At 33.9% G+C, this 21,400-nt stretch overlaps 1 protein-coding gene across 3 annotated transcripts in view; it reads left to right on the top strand.

The window, feature by feature from the left end:
- FSTL5 (follistatin like 5) overlaps nucleotides 1-21,400 on the top strand; it is a 651,623-nt gene that overhangs the window by 523,076 nt on the left and 107,147 nt on the right. For all 3 annotated transcript variants that reach the window (XM_007471501.1, XM_007471503.1, XM_007471502.1), the window contains exons 8-9: nucleotides 2,145-2,306; nucleotides 6,634-6,768. In XM_007471501.1, coding sequence (XP_007471563.1) covers nucleotides 2,145-2,306; nucleotides 6,634-6,768 — 297 coding nt within the window. The remainder of the gene's footprint in view (nucleotides 1-2,144; nucleotides 2,307-6,633; nucleotides 6,769-21,400) is intronic.

Genomic DNA, 21,400 nt, shown 5'->3' with positions numbered 1-21,400 from the left:
ATATTATATCAATATATATAATTCATAGTACATTCATATGTATGCTATGAATTATATATATATATATATATATATATATATATGTATGTATATAATTTTTTTGCCACAGGAAGTCCTGACAAGTCAAATTTGGAACATACTTGTTTTTAATACCCATCAGATTTTCTTTCTTATTGGCTAAATTACAGACCACAATCAGCCAGAGTGGTATAGGGCAAACTGAAATGTAGAGAGCATTGGCCCAGGAGTCAGACCTCCCTTGATTTCAGCCTCAACTCTGGACTCTAATAAGCTTAGTGACTTGGGGATGCCATTAACCTCTTTGTGACTCATCTTCAAATCAACATGACTACAAAGCATTCAGCACATTCCATAACATCTATGAATATATTATAGTCTTCAATCTAAAGGTACTGCTACTGACATTATTACCAGAGTAACTGATGCGTATTCCAGAAGAGACATAAATCATATCTCACTTTTCCTGGTGAGAATATTGAGGCTAAAGTTCAGAAGCAATCCATATTAGTTAAGGCTTACTTAAGCAGAAAGGGGAAATTTATTGACTTGGAAATAGATCTATTTTTAATTTATTGAGGAACCTCCATACTGTTCTCCATAGTGGCTGTATCTGTTTACATTCCTACCAACAGTGTACAAGGGTTCCTTTTTTTCCATATCCTCCCCAGCATTTGTTATCTCTAATCTTTTTGATAAGATACATCCTAACAGATATAAAGTGATAACTCATTGTGGTTTTGATTTGCATTTCCCTGATGATCAGTGGCATGGAGCATCTTGTGATGAACCTGTTAGCTATTGTATATCTTTGGGAAAATGTCTATTTTGGTCCTTTGTCCATTTTTAAATTCTTTTTCTATTAAGGTGTATGACTTTTTGGTATATTTTGGATATTAACTCCTTATCAGATAGTGGTTTACAGATATTTTCTCCCATTCTGTAAGTTGCCGTTTCACTTCTTTGTTGGCGTCCTTTGCTGTGCAGAAGGGGGCTATCTGTCTTTTAGTTGCTGAGTTGTAACAGTTCATTGTATGTTCTGGATACCAGGCTCATATCAGATATCATCTGCAATTTTTTCCTGTTTTGTCAGTTGTATTTACACTATTTCCTGGCATCCTTGTCAAAAATCAATTGACCATAGATGTATGAGTTTATCTCTGTGCTCCTTTCTCTAATTCCATAGAAGTATATTTTTATCTTATTGCCAGTACCACATTGTTTTGATTACTATACCTTTGTAATATGATTGGGAATCAGGAGATGGGAGAACTCCAGTTTCATTCTTCATTTTCAGGATTCTTTTGGCTCTTTGGAGCCCCTTGTAATTCCATATGACTCTGAGGATTAGCTTTTCCATTTCTCCAAAAAAAAAAATGCAGTTAGGAATTTTGATAGTGATTATATTGTATCTATAAATCAATTTTGCAGTATTGTGTGTCATCTTACCAAATCTTATTATCTCACCAATTAATTATTCAGTCCATGAACACGTGGTGTCTTTCTGTTGATTTAGGTCTCATTTAAGTTCTTTCAACATGTTTTGTAGTGTTCAATGTAAAAGTCTCTCACCTTCTTGGTGAAATTTATTCCTAAATATTTTATTTTTGGATGTACTGTAAGTGGAATTGTTATCTTAATTTCTAAAAGATGCCATAGTAAGGAAAAGTTTTTTCTTCTCTCCCATTTATATATTCATTTATTTATGTTACTGAATTCATAGAGTCTTGTTTGATTCTTTATACTCCTTTATAATTGATAATTATCTCAATGCTCAAATTATTTCAGATTTGGTGAATGAGAGCCTTTTTAAGCTGGTTTTGTAGTTCTTGATATGTTTCTGTCATTCCTTAAGGACTTCTTTAGTTATTGAATCAAGATATCCCAGGCTCAGCTTATATTTTCCCTGGTGCAGTCTCAGAATAGCTTTTATCCAGGGGACACTGGTGCATTTTAGTGGATGCTGTTATTTGGAAACTAAGACCTGTAGAAATATCATTCATTAAATTATCATTATTAAAATAATATAATTGTAATTTTCTCGTATTGCAATTTTTCTTTGTTTTGGAAAATCAAATGGCAAATACAGATCACTCATTCACTTTCTTTTCCATTTCTTGTTTTAGTCCCTCCTGTAATCCGGGTGTATCCAGAGAGTCAGGCCAGAGAACCTGGGGTAACTGCAAGTCTCAGGTGCCATGCTGAGGGCATACCAAATCCTCAGCTTGGATGGCTGAAGAATGGAATTGATATTACACCAAAGCTGTCCAAGCAGCTCACACTTCAAGGTACTTTTTACTTGCATTTTTCCTCTTAAATGACAATGTAAAAATTTTATTCTAAAATTTATAACACGTTTTACATTATTATGAGAAAGAGTAAATAAGTCTTGGTGGCAAAAGAATATCATGAATATGAAAAAAGATATGGTTGTACCTAAGACATAATATTTGAAATAGAGTCCTTTAATATTTTTAATGTTATAAATAATAATCTTGTCATAATGATTAGCTATGTCATTATTTCTGTCATAAGTAAAATATTAAATTTTTTCTTTTAAAAACGTATCCTCTGAATTATAGCAGATATGCTGAACAGAATAATTGGATCTCTTCATTGAATACATTTCTGAAGAGACAATTTTAAATGCTTAAATCATATATTAAAATATATATCACAGAGGGTGTCAAAAATAAGAAATTCTTTAGGAAATGTTTTGCATCATGAAATGAAAAGAGAAAAAATTCAAAATGCTACTAAATATGTTCCACATTTATGTAGTTTTACAGTTATGAAGTTCTTGCATTCTAATATATAAAATATTCTATATGTTCTAATAGTCTAATGTTCAGACATTAATCAATTATTTTACAGATTATAATAATCACAAATGAGTGGTATGTGAAAAGCAAGCCAGGCAATCTTTCTAATGTCAAATAATCTAAATAATGCAAAAGCAGTTTCATATATGTTGATTATACTAGTAAGTAAAAAAATGTAAAAATCTTATTTCCATTGTCAGGAGTGGCCCAGGGACAGTCATTTTACTGGAGTATCTATTGCATGGCATTACATTCCTTGTTCCATGCTTTTAAATTACTTCAATTCATACTTTAGAAATGAATATATTTTCATTTTTAAAATTATTTCTGTAAGAATAGACTGCTCTTATTCAACTTAGAGAATGAATACACTTTATCGGTATACATCTTAAAATAAATCTTTTAAATCATTTACTTATTTATTTTTGCAAATGAAAAATGACATGTGAAAGTATTTTTGACCTTTCAAAGCTGAATCCTAGCAATCTCTATGTTAATATAAGTAGGTCCAACAAATTTACGTGTTTATGTCTGTTGATTGCATCATGGTGTCCATAATCTAAGATGAGGATTGATCTGATAAACTGAAGTTAAATTGAATGAAAGTCTAATTAGCTTCTGATTTTGTCATCTCTTACCTATTTGATAGCAACAAACCATATTATATGAACTTATTTTGTTTTAGAAATATACAGGAAGGCAAATTTGGGGAGTTGGTTACACTCTAGACTCAGCATTTGAAAGACTGGGGCATTTGTAAAATAGCTATTATCATTTTTTAAAATAAGAGAAAATAAGTTAATTTTTGAGAGACTATGACAGGTAATAAAGTGTAAGTAGGAAGCAGAACCTAAGAGATAAATCTGGGTGCACAGGAGTGTGAAATTCCATGTGGCTTTGTATATGATCACATATTACCAAATTACATAGTTATTTAATTATCCATTTATTCATCAGATGCTTATTTAGCATTGGTATGTGAGGTCCAAGTCTAGGCACTAACTGATAACTGTGGCAATAGATGGGATGATATGGTTATGAGAAGTAAAATTCAACAAAGCAGAAATATTTTGGTGGGCAAATCAAGATAAATATCGGAAGGGACTAATAATTAGCAAAGAGGCAGGAGAACAAGGTGATTACAGAATGAAAGAAAAGAAAGCCAGTGATGGGAACAAGTTCAGCAATGCTGGGGGCACAGAAAGGTCAGGGAAGATCATTAAAATATATACATGGGTTAGTGATTAGTTTGTCCTTGTGACATTTAGAAAATCAGTCCTCAGTGGGCTTAGAAATGAAAAGGAGGGAAGAAGCATAAAAACCTCTTTCCAAAGTATGAAAGAGTAAAAATTCACAGTAGTAGCTGCTGGGGGGAAGGTTTAGGACTGATGAAGATATTTCTTACTTCTTGGACAATTTGTTGGTTTAAAAGGATATTGGTAAAGAGAAACATGTATGAATAATGCAACAGGGGAAGGAGGGGCAAATGCAAAACAAAAAAGGAGGGGCGGTTGGCCTTGTAAAGAAACAGAAAATTTCCTTTGAGAATTAAATAAAAATGAAGATGTAAATGGAAACAGGAGGTTTGGGGATTAATTTCTTTCTTTTCCAGCTTTTATTGAAATTCAGTTGGCGTATAAAATTGTGTAAGCTTAAGGTATACAAGGCGATGATATTTTACACATATGTTGTGAAATGATTTGGGTTTACTTTTTAATCACTTCTGTGTATTTCATGATATAAAGAACAAGACAACCTGCTTAGAGTGAGAAGTTATTATTATGCCAGGAAACATCAAACAAAGACTAAAGATCTGAAATAAAAGTGGAGTAGGGTATGAAATGCAACTAACTTTAAAGGTCAAGTAACATCCTGTTACTTGAAAATTGGAGATCGTGAATTTGAAAATTTGTAAATTTGCTTATGTAATAGTCTAGTACTTTAATCAAAAACTTAAGTGCAGGGAATGTTTTCTAGTTCTGAAAGCAGATGTGTCAGGATGATAAATGGACCCGGAAATTGGTAGTTCTGGTCATAGAGTAGAAAACATCTAGATATGCTAGATTATGTAGGAAAGGAGGGAAAGATAGTGGGACACATAGGTTAGAAGAACATGTAAGAATATTGAGAAGAGAGAATTTGAAGAGGGAATAAATTGAAGTTTCAAAAATGTTCTAGAGAATTTACCTTAAGTATGTGGTCTTTGGAGAGGGCCATGTTTCACATAAAACAAGAAGCTGATCTGGCCTTAAATACATTGTTTTCTTCTCATCTTTTAGAGCAGGGGTCTGCAAATGAAGGACCACAGACCAAATCTGGAAAGCTGCCTAGTTTTGTGAATAAAGCAATTTTTTTGCTTGTTTTTAGAACAGCCACATTCATTTAAAAAAATAGTGTCTGTGGCTGCTGTCATGCTGCTATGGCAGAGGTGAGAAGTTGGCACAGAAATCGTGTAGCCCACAAAGCCAACTGGCCTTTTTCAGCGGCCCTGCCAATAAAACCTGCCAACTGTTTTGGGGAAGTGATTCTCAAGAAAGGATGGGGGGAATGGAGGAGTGCAGTGATATTTGTAAATCAAGAAAGAGGTTCCAGTGATTTCAGTGACTAGCCTTCCCCAAACACTCACTGCCTCTCCATATCCTCCTAGGGATGACATTTAAGCTCTTTTCCCCTTGGTTTTCTACCTTCCTCCCCCAAACAGCGGCTCTGATTATTTAGTCTCCTCTCTGTCACAGAGTCGTGCCCCTTTCTACTGCGCATAGTTCATGGTGTCCTTGTGATTGGATAACATGGAACACAGCACAAACATGCACACAGAGACATACAGAAAGAAAGAAAAGAAAGTAAAAGAAAAGATGCAAACCTAAACAAATGAGCACTAAAACACTGAACCTTAGGGTCTGATAGAACAGAAGTCCAGCCCTTACCTTTGAGGGGAGTGACCTGCAGAAGATCATTCCATGAGTCTCAGATTCCTCACTTGATAATTAGCTGTTATCTGGGACAGTTAAGGAATAATATATGTAAAAGCACCTCCTATATTGCCAACATACAGTAAATGATTAATTATACCCTGGTATCTACTTTGGGGAATGCAACTCATTCAGAGATTAGCTGCAAATATTATTTTACCAAAATTTAAAAATTGGATTAATCATTCCCTTAACCCTTTGGTTATACACTGACTATATCAATTTACATATTATAATACTGCTTACTTTAGGTATATTTCTTGCAAGCGACTGCAAATCTTACCAAAATAATCATGTGTTTTTTTTTCTCTCCCCTATACCTAATAATTCCAGATATATAATTCAGACTCAAGAATATGCTTGCTAAATGGCATTGTATTATACTTGCATGATGTAGCTCACTTAATTCCTTTATGACATGTCTTTTCACAAGTATTCTCCTGTAAATGAACCATATTGGTATTAATTAAAACTTGTAAAAGCTGAGGACAACGTGGATTATGAATATTAAAAATAAATATAGAAATGGAATTATAGTTTTCAATATGTAACACTTCTTATGCAAGGTAGGAAATGAATATAAAATATGGTGTGTGTGCATTTGATACAGAGTATTGGGGTTTCTGTAATAGAGTGACAGCACAATTTATGAAACACTTGAATGCATTTGGAATAATTTGGCATGTCTCCAAAGCATGGAAGTATGAAGGGAAACAGTTTAATTAGGATAAGCTAAGAGAACTGTTTGACTGTGTAATCAGAAATCACTATACGAAAACTGAAATGGTAGTTTACAGGTTGCATTTGCCTTCTGTTTTCAGCAAATGGCAGCGAGGTTCATATTAGCAATGTGCGATATGAAGATACAGGGGCATACACTTGTATCGCGAAAAATGAAGCAGGAGTGGATGAAGACATTTCTTCTCTTTTTGTGGAAGATTCTGCTAGAAAGACCTGTATGTATTGAATACACACACACACACACATACACACACACACACACACACAGACACACACACATCATACTCAGACTTTACAAGTAAGTTTTTTCAAAAACAAAGGCATCAGAAAACGCTGTGAAAAGAGCAATGCATAAAAAGAAAAAACAAGCAAACAAAAGCAGTTTTCATGTATAGGAAAGCTGGAATTCTTGAAATATTAAAAGGAGATTTAAGGATTCAATACAAGATTGTGAAACTTTCAGTACGACAACTAAAATGATTTTGTTTCTTTGGCAAGTGTACGTACATAAGATATGTTGGGTCCTGTCCTCCCATTTGCTCATATAGGAAATTAAATCCTTTGCAAAATCCTTCTCCCAAATGATTTGGAATTCAGTGTCCTACAGTATAGCCAAGGAGCATTCTATAGTTTTAATACGTCATTCTTTTTTTTGAAGTTGCATTGTAGTCATGGCCCAATGGCTGTACATCAGCCCTTCTTTGCAGCAGTCAGAGAAGTAAGCCACCTTGAGACACCCACTGCCCCGGCACCAACACCACCCCATGGGCTATTCTCCTTTTATAGCTAGAAATCCTTTGTCATTACTGTACATGTCTCCTCGTTGTTTCATGAAGCTTTAACAAAAATGTACTGTCGTTTTTAAAAATTAGTACTTAGTGAAAGGGATATAGTGGCCTGGGATGCTAAAGATGAATTTTTGGTTACAGCTGAATTATTTAGAACTCAAAGTACTCTTGTATCATTTATCAAGTGAGATCTCTATAGGCAAACACTCAGACATTTTCTTCCCCTGGTGCACATGTGCCACGGATGGCTGTTTTGGGATTGGGTCTGGATGTACTTGGAATGGCTATTTTCCTTGTTCCAAAGTCTTGCACCTGTCTGTACCTCCTATCAGTCTAAGTTTTTGCAGAGATCCTTATATTTTGAGGACCATTTACATATGCAATTCTCTGAGCCCAGTTTTTGGACGAGGTTAAAACATTGTCCCAGGAATCTTCTTACTCCTCTTTCAGTGAGTGAGTGCATGTAGATATGAGTGGATCCAAAGAGGAAGTTGGGTCTTACCCAGGCCCTGACTACTGGTATATCTGTATCTATATTTCGTCTGGCTAGGACAACCATCATTATAAGCAAATACTTAAATATAAAATTCTTAAGGTGAAAAAAGAGAAAAGAAAACTGGATTTAATGACCTAGATAAGGACCACCATAGTTTCTTTGCCCCAATTTGCAATTCATTTCCTGTTAAAAATTAATTTGGGGTGACAAGTAATTGAAAACTTTAGTTTTCCTTGTCCTTTATGATGGTGCTGATGAGACAGATTTTGCTTTCAACTCTGTATTTTAATTTTTATTTAATATTGGTCATGTAGTTTTCAATATATTTCTCTATTACAAAATTGAAACACCTAGCTATAACTTCTTTAATCAATGAATCACTATCTACCAGCATGTATATCTGAGAAACACTTTACTGGAAGATTTCATATAATTTTGTCATATAAATGTGTTAGTTTAATCATAAGCTGTTTATGAAATCATGTTTTCAGTTTATTTTACTTATCACCTTAAACTCTTACAGGTCAAAATAATGCATTTTAAATATTTATTTATTTATTTATTTATGTCTGTGTTGGGTCTTAGTTGCAGTGTGTGGGCTTTCTCTAGTTGCAGCGAGCGGGGGCTACTCTTCGTTGCGGTGCGAGGGCTTCTCCTTGCAGTGGCTTCTCTTGTTGTGGGAGCACGGGCGCTAGGCCCGCAGGCTCAGTAGTTGTGGCTCACAGGCTCTAGAGCACAGGTTCAGTAGTTGTGGCGCATGGGCTTAGTTGCTCCGTGGCATGTGGGATTTTCCCAGACCAGGGCTTGAACCCGTGTCCCCTGCACTGGCCGGCGGATTCTTAACCACTGAGCCACCAGGGAAGTCCGAAAGAGATTTTGTTAGCAATATGCTGTTAAAATCAGAAATATTAATTTTATAAGACATAGCAGTGCAGGCCTTACTACATCTATAGTTATAGAACTTTCAAAGCCATCTTATAAGAAACAATACAAATGAAAGATTCGGAGACTTTTGTTTTCTAACTCTGGAAGTGAAATATGTATAGGTATTAGGTATGCATTCAAATCATGTGACATTTTGAAGGATAAAGAGTGAAAACTAACAGATTTTAGTTTTGTAATTAATTAATGAATCTCGAAAAGGTACTTAACATAAGGCCTACCCTCTTAACATAAGGATACCTGCTTAACCCTCTTAAAGTTTTAAGTGTACAATATTGTATTGTTAACTACAGGACTAAGTTGCATAGCAGAGCTCTAAAATTGGTTTATCTTACATAACTACAACTTTATAACCATTGAACAACTCTTCATGTCTCCCTTCTCCCCTTCCCCTGACAATCACCTTGTATTTTCTACTTTTATGATTTTGACTCTTTTAGATACCTCATATAAGTATAATTACACAATATTTCTCCTTCTCTGACTCGCTTGTTTCAATGAGCATAACATCTTCCAGGTCCATCCATGTTGTTCCTTCTTTGTAAGACTGAATAATATTATATTGTATGAATATACAAAATTTTCTTTTTCCATTGATTTGTTAATAGATATTTGGGTTGTGTCCATATCTTGGCTGTTGTGAGTAATGCTGCAATTAACATGTGAGTGCAGCTATCTCTTTGATCCTGGTTCCAATTCTTTGGGAAATACACCCACAAATGGGATTGCTATATTATATGGTAGTTCTGTTTTTAGCCTCCATAATGTTTTCCATAGTGGCTACCCCATTTTACACGCCCACAGACACTGTGCAAAAGTTCCAGTTTCTCCATATCCTTGCCAATACTTTTATCTTTTGTTATTTTGATAATAGCTGTTCTAACCGGTATGAAGATAATATCTCATTGTGGTTTTGATTTGTATCCCTGATGATTAGTGATACAGAAAAAATTTTCATATGTCCATTGGCCATTTGTATGGCTTTGGGGAAATGTCTGTTCAGCTCCTTTGCCCATTTTTAAGTTGGGTTATTTTTTGCTATTGAGTTATTGGAGTTCCTTTTTTTTTGAAAATTAAATGCTTATCAGATATAAAGGATGAACATATTTTCTCCCATTCCATAGGTAGTTTATTTTCACTCCGCTGATTGTTTCTTTTGCTGTGCAGAAACTTTTAAATTTGATACATTCTAACTTGGCTATTTTTGCTTTTGCTACTTGTGCTTTTGAGAAAATTATAGGTCAATATCCCTGATGAACATAGGTACAAAATTTCTCAACAAGATATTAATGAACTGAATCCAGTGGCACATTAAAAAGAACATACACCATGATCAAATGGGATTTATCCCTGGGATTCAAGGATGGTTCAACATAAGGAGATCAGTACATATGACTTGCACATTGACAGACTAAGGCTACAGGATAAAAATCACCTGACCATCCAGTAGATGCAAATAAAACATTTGAAACACCTTTTCATGATAAAAATACTTTGACAACACCCCTTTACAATAAAAATTCTCAACAACCTAGGTGTGGAAAGAATTTACGCCAATATAATTAAGGCCGTATATTTTTAAGCCCACAGCTAACACCATACTCAATGGTTAAAAGCTGAAAAAAACTTTCCACCTAAGATCAGGAACAAGACAAGGATACACACTCATACTTCTATATGACATAATATTGGAAGTCCTAGCCATAACAATTAGGCAAGGGTAAGAAATAAAAGGCATCCAAATCCAAAGAAGCAAAATTGTCTCTGCAGATGACATGATCTCATATAGAGAGAACCCTAAAAGATGCCACAAAAAAAACCTGTTAGAACTAATACACATATTCAGCAAAATTTCAGGGTACAAAATCAACATATGAAAATCAGTTGTGTTTCTATACATTAACAATGTATATCTGAGAGGCAGTTAAGAAAGAAATTCCACTTACAAATGCATCAAAAAGAATAAAATACCTGGGAATAAATTTGACCGAAGAGGTGAAAGAACTGTATACTGAAAACCATAAGAAATTGATTAAAGAAATTGAACAAAACACAAATAAATGGAGAGATATTCTGATATTCTGTGCTTGTAGATTGGAAGAACGAATACTCTTAAGATGTCAATACTAACCAAAGGGGTCTCTGATCCAATTCTATTTCCATCAAAATCTCAGTGGCATTTTACAGAAATAGAAACAATTCCTAAAATTCATATGAAACAACAAAAGGTCCAGAATAACTGCAGAAATTTTGGAAACGAAGAGCAAAGCTGGAGGAATCACACTTCCTGATTTCAAAATATATTAAAAAACTATAGTAATTAAAACAGTATGATATTGGCATAAAGACAGGCATGTAGACCAATGGGACAGAAAAGAGAGCTCAGAAATAAATCCACACATATGCAGTCAACTAATCTTTGACAAGGGCTCCTGAATACATGTTTGCCAAAGGATAGTCTTTTCAAAAAATGGTGCCGGGAAACTGAGTGTCCACACATAGAAGAATGAAACTGAACATCCCATCTTTTACCATATACAAGAATCAACTCAAAATAGTTAAAGACTTAGGTATAAACCCGAAAATGTAAACCTCTTATAAGAAAACATAAGGGAAAACTTCATGACATTTCTTTTGGAAAAAAAAAAAAAAAAAAAAAAAAATGGATTTTAGTTGTAACCCAGAAGTCTCAAGCATCACTAATTCATGTTTATATTCTACTGTTTTGTAGGCATGCAAGTACAGTTTCTTTGCAATAACAAATTTAACTCTCATTTAAATAAACAACTTTAACCTTTTTTTTTTTTTGGCACATCGTGCAGCTTGGGGGATCTTAGTTCCCCACACAGGGATCGAACCTGGGCCCCTGCAGTGAAAGTGCCGAGTCCTAACCACTGGACTGCCAGGGAATTCCCTAAACTAATTTAATTTTTGTTAAATTTGTTTTCCACAAATTTGCGACACCATTATTAAGAACATATATATATAGTTGTTAATGTGAAAATAGCCATTTTTAGAAACTAACGCACATAATTAAAACCAGAATAAAGCTAAATAAGTAAACTGAGTAGAATATTCGTAGTGATAAAAGAGAATGAACTGAAAATGTGAGACTGTCTAGTTGAAGGCAGTTTTCCTTGGGATGTTTCCTAGTACTCAGTAAATTGTCAGAATTCTGTATAACAATACCAAAATCAGGTGGAGAGCACATCAGGGAAAACTATAGCCTTTTCTAAGTCCTAACATAAGAATTGCGCTGGGTTCTCTTCTAGTAATTCCATGGAAAAAAGACTAATAATATTAATTATGCAAGTCACATTTGTATGTTGACAGATATTCTCAAAAAACCAGAGAAAACAGTCACGGACCCATCAATGATGACTTCACTCTTCTTATTTACACATATTAAAAATTACTGACTTATCCAGAATAATTTCAGAGGTCTTTTCTCCTTTTAGTTGTGTTGGGATACAACATACAGTTGACCCTTGAACAGTGCAGTGTTTACGAGTGCCAACCGCCCTTGCAGTCGATAATCTGAGTAGAACTTTACAGTCTGTCCTATGTGTCTGTGGTTCCATATCCATGGATTAAACCAACGGCAGATCGTGTAGTATTGTAGTATGTATTTATTGAAAACAATCCCTGTATAAGTGGACCCGCACAATTCAAACGCATGTTATTCAAGTGTCAACTGTATATTTAAAAAGCAGATTGGTCTAATAGAAGAGCATGAACTTTGGAGTAAGACATGAGTTAGAATAATTCCTCCACCACATAATAGTCCTGTGATTTGGAGCTACTAGTTAGCATCTCTGAGCTTTAATGTCCTTATCTGTAATACAATATAAATACTAACTCACTAAGGGTTTTCTGTATAGATACTGTAAAGCACTCACCATAATGCTAGACATTATGCTGATTCTTACTAATTTTCTGAAAATAATTACTTCTTGCTAGAAACATTGACAAAAATCATTTTTAATAAGACTGGAAAATCTAGTAATTGTTAGAAATCAGAGTTTCCAAAATGAATGATACATATACAGAGATATAGGTATAGAGATGGATGGAGATGGAGATGTGAGTGTATATTGACATCTAGAGTATTATATATCCAAACATAAAATATTATATATCTTCATACTAAAAAATTGACTCTGCTGATAAGAGTATAATTTTTCCTTTAATGTAGCTATTATATTTTAAATAAAATATATTTTTTTGCCAGGGTCCACTTTTGCCAGAGTCAAAGCAAAAGCTACACTTTATTTCCCCTTTACATTGGTCAATTTATATACCTATTATACTAAAAAGTTATTTTGTAAGGTGATTTTCTTCTGTTTACTTTTTGAAAGATGCAGAGAAGTATTGAATCCCATGTAGACAGCAATAAAAAAGGGGAAAGATTTACAACTTTTGGGTCAAATGACAACATGGATTTTGTTTGGCTACAGCTTCAGAGTAATCATCCAGCTATTGTCTGTATAATTGAGTTCTGAAAGTGGCATCAGCCACATTTTTTTCTTATACTATATTTCCCAGCAATATGATGCTGTTGAGAGAAAAATTCATGCAAAGCATCACAGGCCAGGGAGCTGATTTTTGTTGTACCTGAATCTTTGAATTGGAAAACCTTGAGTTACAGGCTTGTTGGAAAACCCTACTGGAATTTTTCTCATGTGACGAATAGAACTACAAGAAAGTGCTGCAAAATAATATAATCTCCAGCTATGTTAGGCTTAGGGTTTGATAACTAAGATTGAATAGAATGGTATACAGCGAGGATTTAAATGCAAAGAACAGTAGAAACGGGCCTTAGAGTGGTGCTTGTAACAGAGAGTAGAAGACGATTTGAAATAATGTGAGGGGATTTTAGGTAGAGGTAGAACATTGTTTATTTGGAAACATCTTGCACATAGCATAAGCACTTAATACACTTCCATTTCCAATGGGAGGCAATTCCCAGATGATAACAGTTTGTCTTCAAAATTATGGTAAATTAAAAGCAGTGTGAATGTAGGCTTCTCTGGTAAGCTTTTAAGCCTCTATGTGCATTAAGCCCTGGACACAGGTTTTATGACACCTTGCTGGGATTTTAGTAAAGGATACGTTTGATCTACCTTCTCAGAAATATTGGAATATAATATTTGAATATGTTAGACTAGTATATATTTGTTTTCATTGTCACAGGCAGTATTACATTGGAAATATTCAGCTATTGCTACATTCCTTACTTTAGAATTGACTTCAATAAATTAATATTGGTTGACTGTTATGAACTAAAATTCATTATGATTCTTTAAATGAGTATTTTAAATGGGTTAGACTCTACAACAAGATTGCAAGAATGAACAAACTATACAAATATATAATGTTCATATAAGTTACTAAGTATTATAAAAATATGACGAGTGTACTTCGCAATACACGGATTTAGAAATATGGTGAAATGTAGCCACTTGTACCTAAATACTTCAAAAGATATTTGAATGCTTAAGAAGTATTTGCCTATTTTAGAAGTAGAGGAAAGGGTCTTAAAATAGGTTAAAACATGGTATTTTTATATTTAAAGGCAGTTTAAATGATATCACAGACTTTGGAAATAGAACATATTCTGGTAATATGAACAAGTTAATTAACCTTTCTAGTCCTCATTTACTTTCTGTTTTTAAAGAGTAGAGAAAATAGTTCGAAAGAGCAATTGTATAGGTTTAATGAGATCATTTACGTAGTATCTTATCAATGTCTACAGAGGCTAGGAAGATAGTATAAGTATATGCAAAGAATAGCATAGTCTATTGGGTATAGATGGACCCAAATGCACCAGTTATCAATTAATAATCTTTTTTATACTCAACCAATATGAGTTAGGTAGAATAAATAGGAATTTGGAAAATCTATAGTTAAAGATATGGTGTGGACATCATAGCCAGGGTGATATTTTAATCCTGATAGTTACGAGCTAAGTGCTGGAATCCAAAAGAACCAAATAAAAAGAGATATCTGAGAAAAATGAAATAAATCAATAAATGAAAATTATTGTTAATTTTTGCTTAACATTCACTGACTATTATTTAATAGAAGTACTATACTAAAAACACTTTAAAGCAGAGTGAACAATGCTTGTTTCTTTTGAAAAACCCAAAAAACTATTTGGTTAATATTTGTCACAGACATTTACATATTAGTAAGCTTATTGTGAAATAAAACATACTTAGAATAATCAGACTCATGTTGAGGTTAAACATGCTTGATAAGCATTTATTATTTTATGAGCTTTCATTACTTAAATTCTCATATTCAGGCTCTCAATTTGGCCAATGGCATTGTTGCATCCTGTGATGTAACTTGTTCATAAATCTTTTCATCTGTTGACCCAGAACATGGTGAAATGATCTGCTTCGTGGTTTCCATATCTGAAGGTTATATTTTCAAAATAGCATGCTTTTCAATGTCATTAAATAGACCTGTTTCTAACGCATTGCCATTTTTGCCCAATAGTGGAGGGCTGTCTCTCATTTAACAAGATGCTATGTGATCTGAATGTCATCAAATTGATAAGTTTACAACAATCATCAATAATCAGGGATCCCTTGCCTACAAAACAAAATATGACTCTAAGCTTTCTTATTTTGATTTATTTCCTCCATTTTGTCTACAGGACCTTATATACCTTCAGTGGAATATTCCTATATCTCATCTCATATTATACCATGTCAATTTGCCTAATTTATTTTTTGATAGAAATAGGCAAGTAATGATGATATTTTATTTATATTTCTGCAGGCTTGCAGACTAAGCTTATATACAGTGACAGTGCTGAGTATAAGGTCTCTATGAAACTTTTAAAAAACCTATATACTAATGTTTTGGTGGTGGTGTTCAGGAGAAAACGTTAGGATTCACTTTGATAATCCATAATTCCAGAGGTATTGCACTTGGTGAGTCCTTTGCAAAATAGCTGTGACAGGTAGCCCCCGATTTTCATAAATTCTATTTATGCCACTATCTTTTACGAAAGACCTACAAATACATTAGTATCAGCTTTCGCTAACCAAAAGAAATCCTAAGAGGATCCTCTTTTCTAGTAAGAAAGGTGAAGAGCTAAAATCACGTCCAACCCACTTTGCAGCAGCCCTGTAGAGGTTGGGAGCATCTGAGCTGGAAGGCTGGCACAGCCAAGCTCCTTCATTGGAACCACACTGAGCATCATCTCAGCATCTCAGCATCAATCCCTCGCAGCTGTGAACGGTGTCTGTGAGCATCGGTGCTTTACCTCCATTTATTTTGTGCATCCCTTAGCAAGACGTGTCCTAAGGTAATTGCTTCTTCACTTTATAGCATTTTGGTTTGTGGAAGGTTTCACAGGAACCTTCTACTTTCGGGTAGTGGGGAAACCTGTACTTAGGTTCAAGAAGAGGTGAGAATTATCACTCAATGATTTTCTTAGAGTTCTCTGATACAGGGATTCTGTCAGAAAATGGTGTCAATGTGTGAAGAGTTAATAAAACAAATGTGCTCTTCAAATTCCCAGGCTCCCACGTGAGGGGCTGAAGGGAGGTGCCTTCTTAACATTTTGTGAAATCTAATTGATGCCATACATTTTTATCAACTGTGTACAAAGAGCCCAGATTATACATCTGTGTGCCTATTATCCTCTGTTTGCCCAGATATCTGGGTTCTGATAAGAACTAATTGTTGTACGAATATGCCAGAAAGAGTGAGTCAGACAGTTTGATTACTGTTTATCTTCCTTATTTGCTTTATTTTCCAACTTTGTGTTCATTTCCATATTTGTGTTACATGCGAAATATTACTTTACATTTGAAATGTTATTAAATATGACATTTCTTAAAAGTCACTTTTCTAACTCATGCAGTAAAATTGTGTGCCAATTTAAATACAGTATCTTTCCCCTAAATTGATCTACTGTCTGTCTAATGCATACCTTTATAAATACTAAACTCTGGTCTAAATAACAATAAAACTTTTGGAAACATTCTAACAATAGTACAATTTGAATAGAAAATAAATTATTAGTGAATGAAATATTTGTTTTTGTCTGAAACATATGCTTATAGAAAGTCAAAATGTGTTTCTAGATATAGTATGGATTCAGAAGACTAAGATTATACCATACAGTAAAGAAAAAAGGAGTGTTATTTTCTAATGTAATTATTATAATGATATTCAAGTAAAGACTATATACATACATATACATATATATCACATCCAATATTGTCTTAATTATGATTATACTAATATCAGTATTAGAATATAATTTTAGGGATATGTTTCAAAGGCAGAATAAACATCAGAAAAAAAAGTATGATTAGATTAAAATTAAGAAGTTCTAATCATAAGAATTTTCCCTCAAGATATTGCCTACCTAAAAAACTAATAAGAACTTAGTATCATAGATTAATCAATAGATAGATAGATAGATAATTGTAGATGAAACAAACCAAAGAAAACTAGGCAGTAGTTTTAAAAAGACTTTTCAGACAGAAGGAAAGATGAAGTGCCAATATATATTATGAAAAGATGTTAATTCTCATTGGTTTTCAAGGAAACACACTTTATAATCACAGAGAAGTGCTATTTTACGTCTACCAGAATACCAAAAATTAAAAAGCTACAAAACACCAAGACTTGATGTGATTTGGAAAGATAGGACTCAATGTCCACTGCTAGAGGTACTGTCAGTTTCACCTCCCTTTGGAAAGCACTTTAACATTTTCTGTTCAGATTTGCATATGCCTTGGAACCCAGCAATCACACATATTAGAGAAATATTGAATTGCCATACATTCAGAAGTTATTTAAGAAGAACCTGCCACGTACTTAATATTTTGCTATAATTTAGTTTCATTTTTATTTGTCTTTTAATTACTTCCGTATTTCCATGGTAACCGAACTAACTTAATTTAAATACTTTTTACAATGGCTGTAATTTGATTTATGTAATTTAAATGTGTGTGAAGTTGTTACATTCCCAAGTGCGCGAATACTATTTAAAGATTAATCTAAACTTATTTGTTTTCTAATGTCTATTAGAAAAGGGATATTTACAAAATTTATAAAGTTAAGAGTTTTCATTGTAAGGCAAACAAAAAATCTACAGGGAACAATAGGTTTGTTCATTTGTGTTTTCACCTATGAAATATTCACTGAGGAAAGAACAAACACGCAAACAAACATGCTGCTAGCATATGGCTAGCACTGAATAAGACAACTCAGTACTTTCAGAAAGACTATAGTTTAATGCAGTTAGAAGTAAAGGACAGCTATAATACATGATAGAATAACATAATTGTTGTAACAGACATACAAGCCAAGTGGGATAGGGTTGTAACAGGCATACAAGCCAAGTGGGATAGGATTGCAACCGCAGAATCATCAAATTCCAACTGAGTTGCATTGCATAATCTTTATTGAGGTAATGACATTTGAGCTAATATTTGGTGGCTGTAGCGATACCTCTACAGCTGGAGACTTAAAAGTATATCAACTCAGGGAAGAGTCATGAACCCACATGGTGTGTTTAATTAACTTTGTGTAATATACTCATAAAAAGATTTGCTGGGAATTTGCAATACATGGTGAGAATAAATTATTGGGTAGAACCAGATTAAGGGAGGTGTTGAACTTTGTGAATAGAAAAAGTCAAGTGAGGAGTCATTTACATGCTATATTTCTGCAAAGGTAAAAATTCTTTTCTACATAGTCATTATCTAGTGTTTAGATAAATATCACAGTAAGCATTTTTTGTTGCCTATCTCATTACTAATATATAGTAGACATTGGAGTAATTTTTTTTTTTCTTTTTACCTGAGCAGGGTTAACCAAATTCAAATTGCCAACATGGTATATAAGACCAACAGTCCTTTATATTGACTATTTAATCATAAGACTGTGTTTTGTGCTGCTGGATACAACCCATGTGAGCATTCAGTGTGAGGTTGGACCGTCTTCCTCTACTCATCTTTTGAAAATTATTTTGCATAATGGCATTTCCCAAAAGATAGTGTTACTTGATTTATCAGCCTGTTTGAGCTTCTAAGAAGAAAACGTTCATAAAATATTATTTTTAATAAATAATCATATTAAAATAGTCAAGGACTAAAATTATGCCTTAGGCTGCTTGTGCCTATTAATTTGTATCCATTAAATTAGAGCAAAGTTAACACTGAAAAGATTCTATTTTAATAATAGATAAGAGATAATCTACTGCTGACTTTATGCTTTTGTGGCCCCTGAGCAATGTTTACTTCATACCAATGGGTACAGTGTTGGCCAGGACACAATTCTGGCTACAGAAACTCGTCTGAAAACATTTTGTTTGATACATAAATAAGTGGATACTCTGCTTATTAATTTGTTTTTAGAACATTATTATTCTACTCCAGACTATTTGATTAGACTCATTTTTAGCACATGCTTGCTTTATTTTGCTTTTTTAAAATTAATTTTTATTGGAGTGTAGTTGCTTTACAATGTTGTGTTAGTTTCCACTGTACAGCTAATTGCTTTTTTAAAATTATTAGAGAAATTAACTCAATTAGAGATATTGGTAGAAATAAAATTTTAATGGCTCCAGTATTCTAAGATACTTGGCACCATGTCTAGCACACAATAAGGGCTCAGTAAATGTTTCTGATTACTGATACTGTTATTATTCTGCTTCAATAATTTTAGCCTTAAATTTTTCTTAAATATGTTGAACAATGGATAAAAATTATGTAAATGGTAAAAATGGGTAAAAGTGAAAAATGGTAGGAATAGGACTATTCAAGAAAGTGTTACAGATTAAATATTTTATATTTGTTTTTAACAGCAGACTATTTTGAGGTTCAGATTTACTTAGGAATTGCTTATACCTTTATTAGCATGTATCGCAACTGGCGATTTGTTTACTCTTGTATCTTACATAGTCTGTTACTCCTGTGAAGCTAAATTCCCTTCTTGAATCTCCTAGTCACATGAAAAATTGTATGCTCAAGTTGGAAAAAATGCCCTTGGAACAAACATTTCAGAGTTTTATTCAAATCTGATCATTTTCCTTTGATATTCTTTCTTGTAGAGTGTGGGAAAGGTAAGTTTCATGTGGAATGTTAGTAAAAATATATATATACATATATAGGAGGGAAACCTTTTTTTTTTTTTTTAACATCTTTATTGGAGTATAATTGCTTTACAATGGTGTGCTAGTTGCTGCTTTATAACAAAGTGAGTCAGCTGTACATATACATATGTTCCCATATCTCCTCCCCCTTGCGTCTCCCTCCCACCCTCCCTATCCCACCCCTCTAGGTGGTCACAGAGCACCGAGCTGATCTCCCTGTGCTAGGCGGCTGCTTCCCACTAGCTATCTGTTTTACTTTTGGTAGTGTATATATGTCCATGCCACTCTCTCACTTCATCCCAGCTTACCCTTGCCCCTCCCCGTGTCTGTTATTTATAGTGAGGTGGATGGACCTAGAGTTTATCGTACAGAGTGAAGTAAGTCAGAAAGAGAAAAACAAATACCGTATGCTAATACATATATATAGGGAAACTGTTTTTATATCACATTCTGGAAGTCATGCCTGACTGCATCTTATTTTCAAGAGTGAGCAATAATGAAAGGTTACACGAGTGGAGTCCCTGTGGTATCAGATGGCTTCAACTGAAAATGCTCTCATGTTTCAGTGCCAGTGTTCGCTCTTCCCACAGCACAGCTGGCTACACTACTGCTACTTGGCCTAGTTTCTTTCTCTTCCTGTCACTTCTCTCTGAGCATCTTTGACCCCATTCTGTTTTACTCTGTTGCAGTCACTACAGCTGCTGGAGTATCAGTGGTGTTTGTTCTGACCTTTTCTCAGTTCTGACAATGGAAGGAAGAAAGGCAGCTGGCATTGTTCTCTCCTAATACAGAATCTGTGTTGTGTTGGAGTGGGGATGGGAAGGGAGGGGAGAGAGGAAAGAATTAGAGGAGAACAGAATAGTTTATTCCTTTTTAAATTTTTTTGTAATTGAAGCATAGTTGATTTACAATATTGTGTTGCTTTCAGGTTGTAAAGCAACTATACCCCAATTAAAAAGACAGTTTATTCCTTTTATGATTTTCCACCATTGTTTCTCCAGTGTAACAGTTTGAAGTAGCAGCTCCCAGGAGTAGCAGTAAGGTTTCAAATTGAGAAGACGATACATGTTAAAGTAATATGGGCAGTAACTCCAGATTTCTAATCTTAATGTGTAGTGGTGGTTTCTTTACCTGCTTTTAGACACTGACGTCACTCCTTCAGGTTTTAATTTTCCCTTCTAATGTGATGAGGAAGAATTTTGTTTCTCAATCTCATCTTCAGGCATTTTAAAACCAGGGATGACAATGTCCCACAGAGAAGGCTCCTGAAAGATTGGAGATTTAAAATCAGGTAGCATTATGACCAGGAGTTTTAATGGAACAACGTAAGAAGCATAGAAAAAACAAAAACAAACAAACAAAAAACTGTGGATGACTTCAGACATTTTTCTGGTTTCACTATATTGTCATCCCTTTTTAAATACACTATTGAATCTTTTTTTTTTTTTACTTTCAAATTTAAAAAATTAACAATTTTTAAGGTTGCTTTCCAT

The sequence above is a fragment of the Lipotes vexillifer genome, unplaced genomic scaffold (genome assembly GCF_000442215.2).
Source record: "Lipotes vexillifer unplaced genomic scaffold, Lipotes_vexillifer_v1.1 scaffold582, whole genome shotgun sequence".
NCBI lineage: Eukaryota > Metazoa > Chordata > Mammalia > Artiodactyla > Lipotidae > Lipotes > Lipotes vexillifer.
The sequence above is the reverse complement of the archived record's forward strand: the minus strand, read 5'-3'. Positions and strand labels throughout refer to the sequence as shown.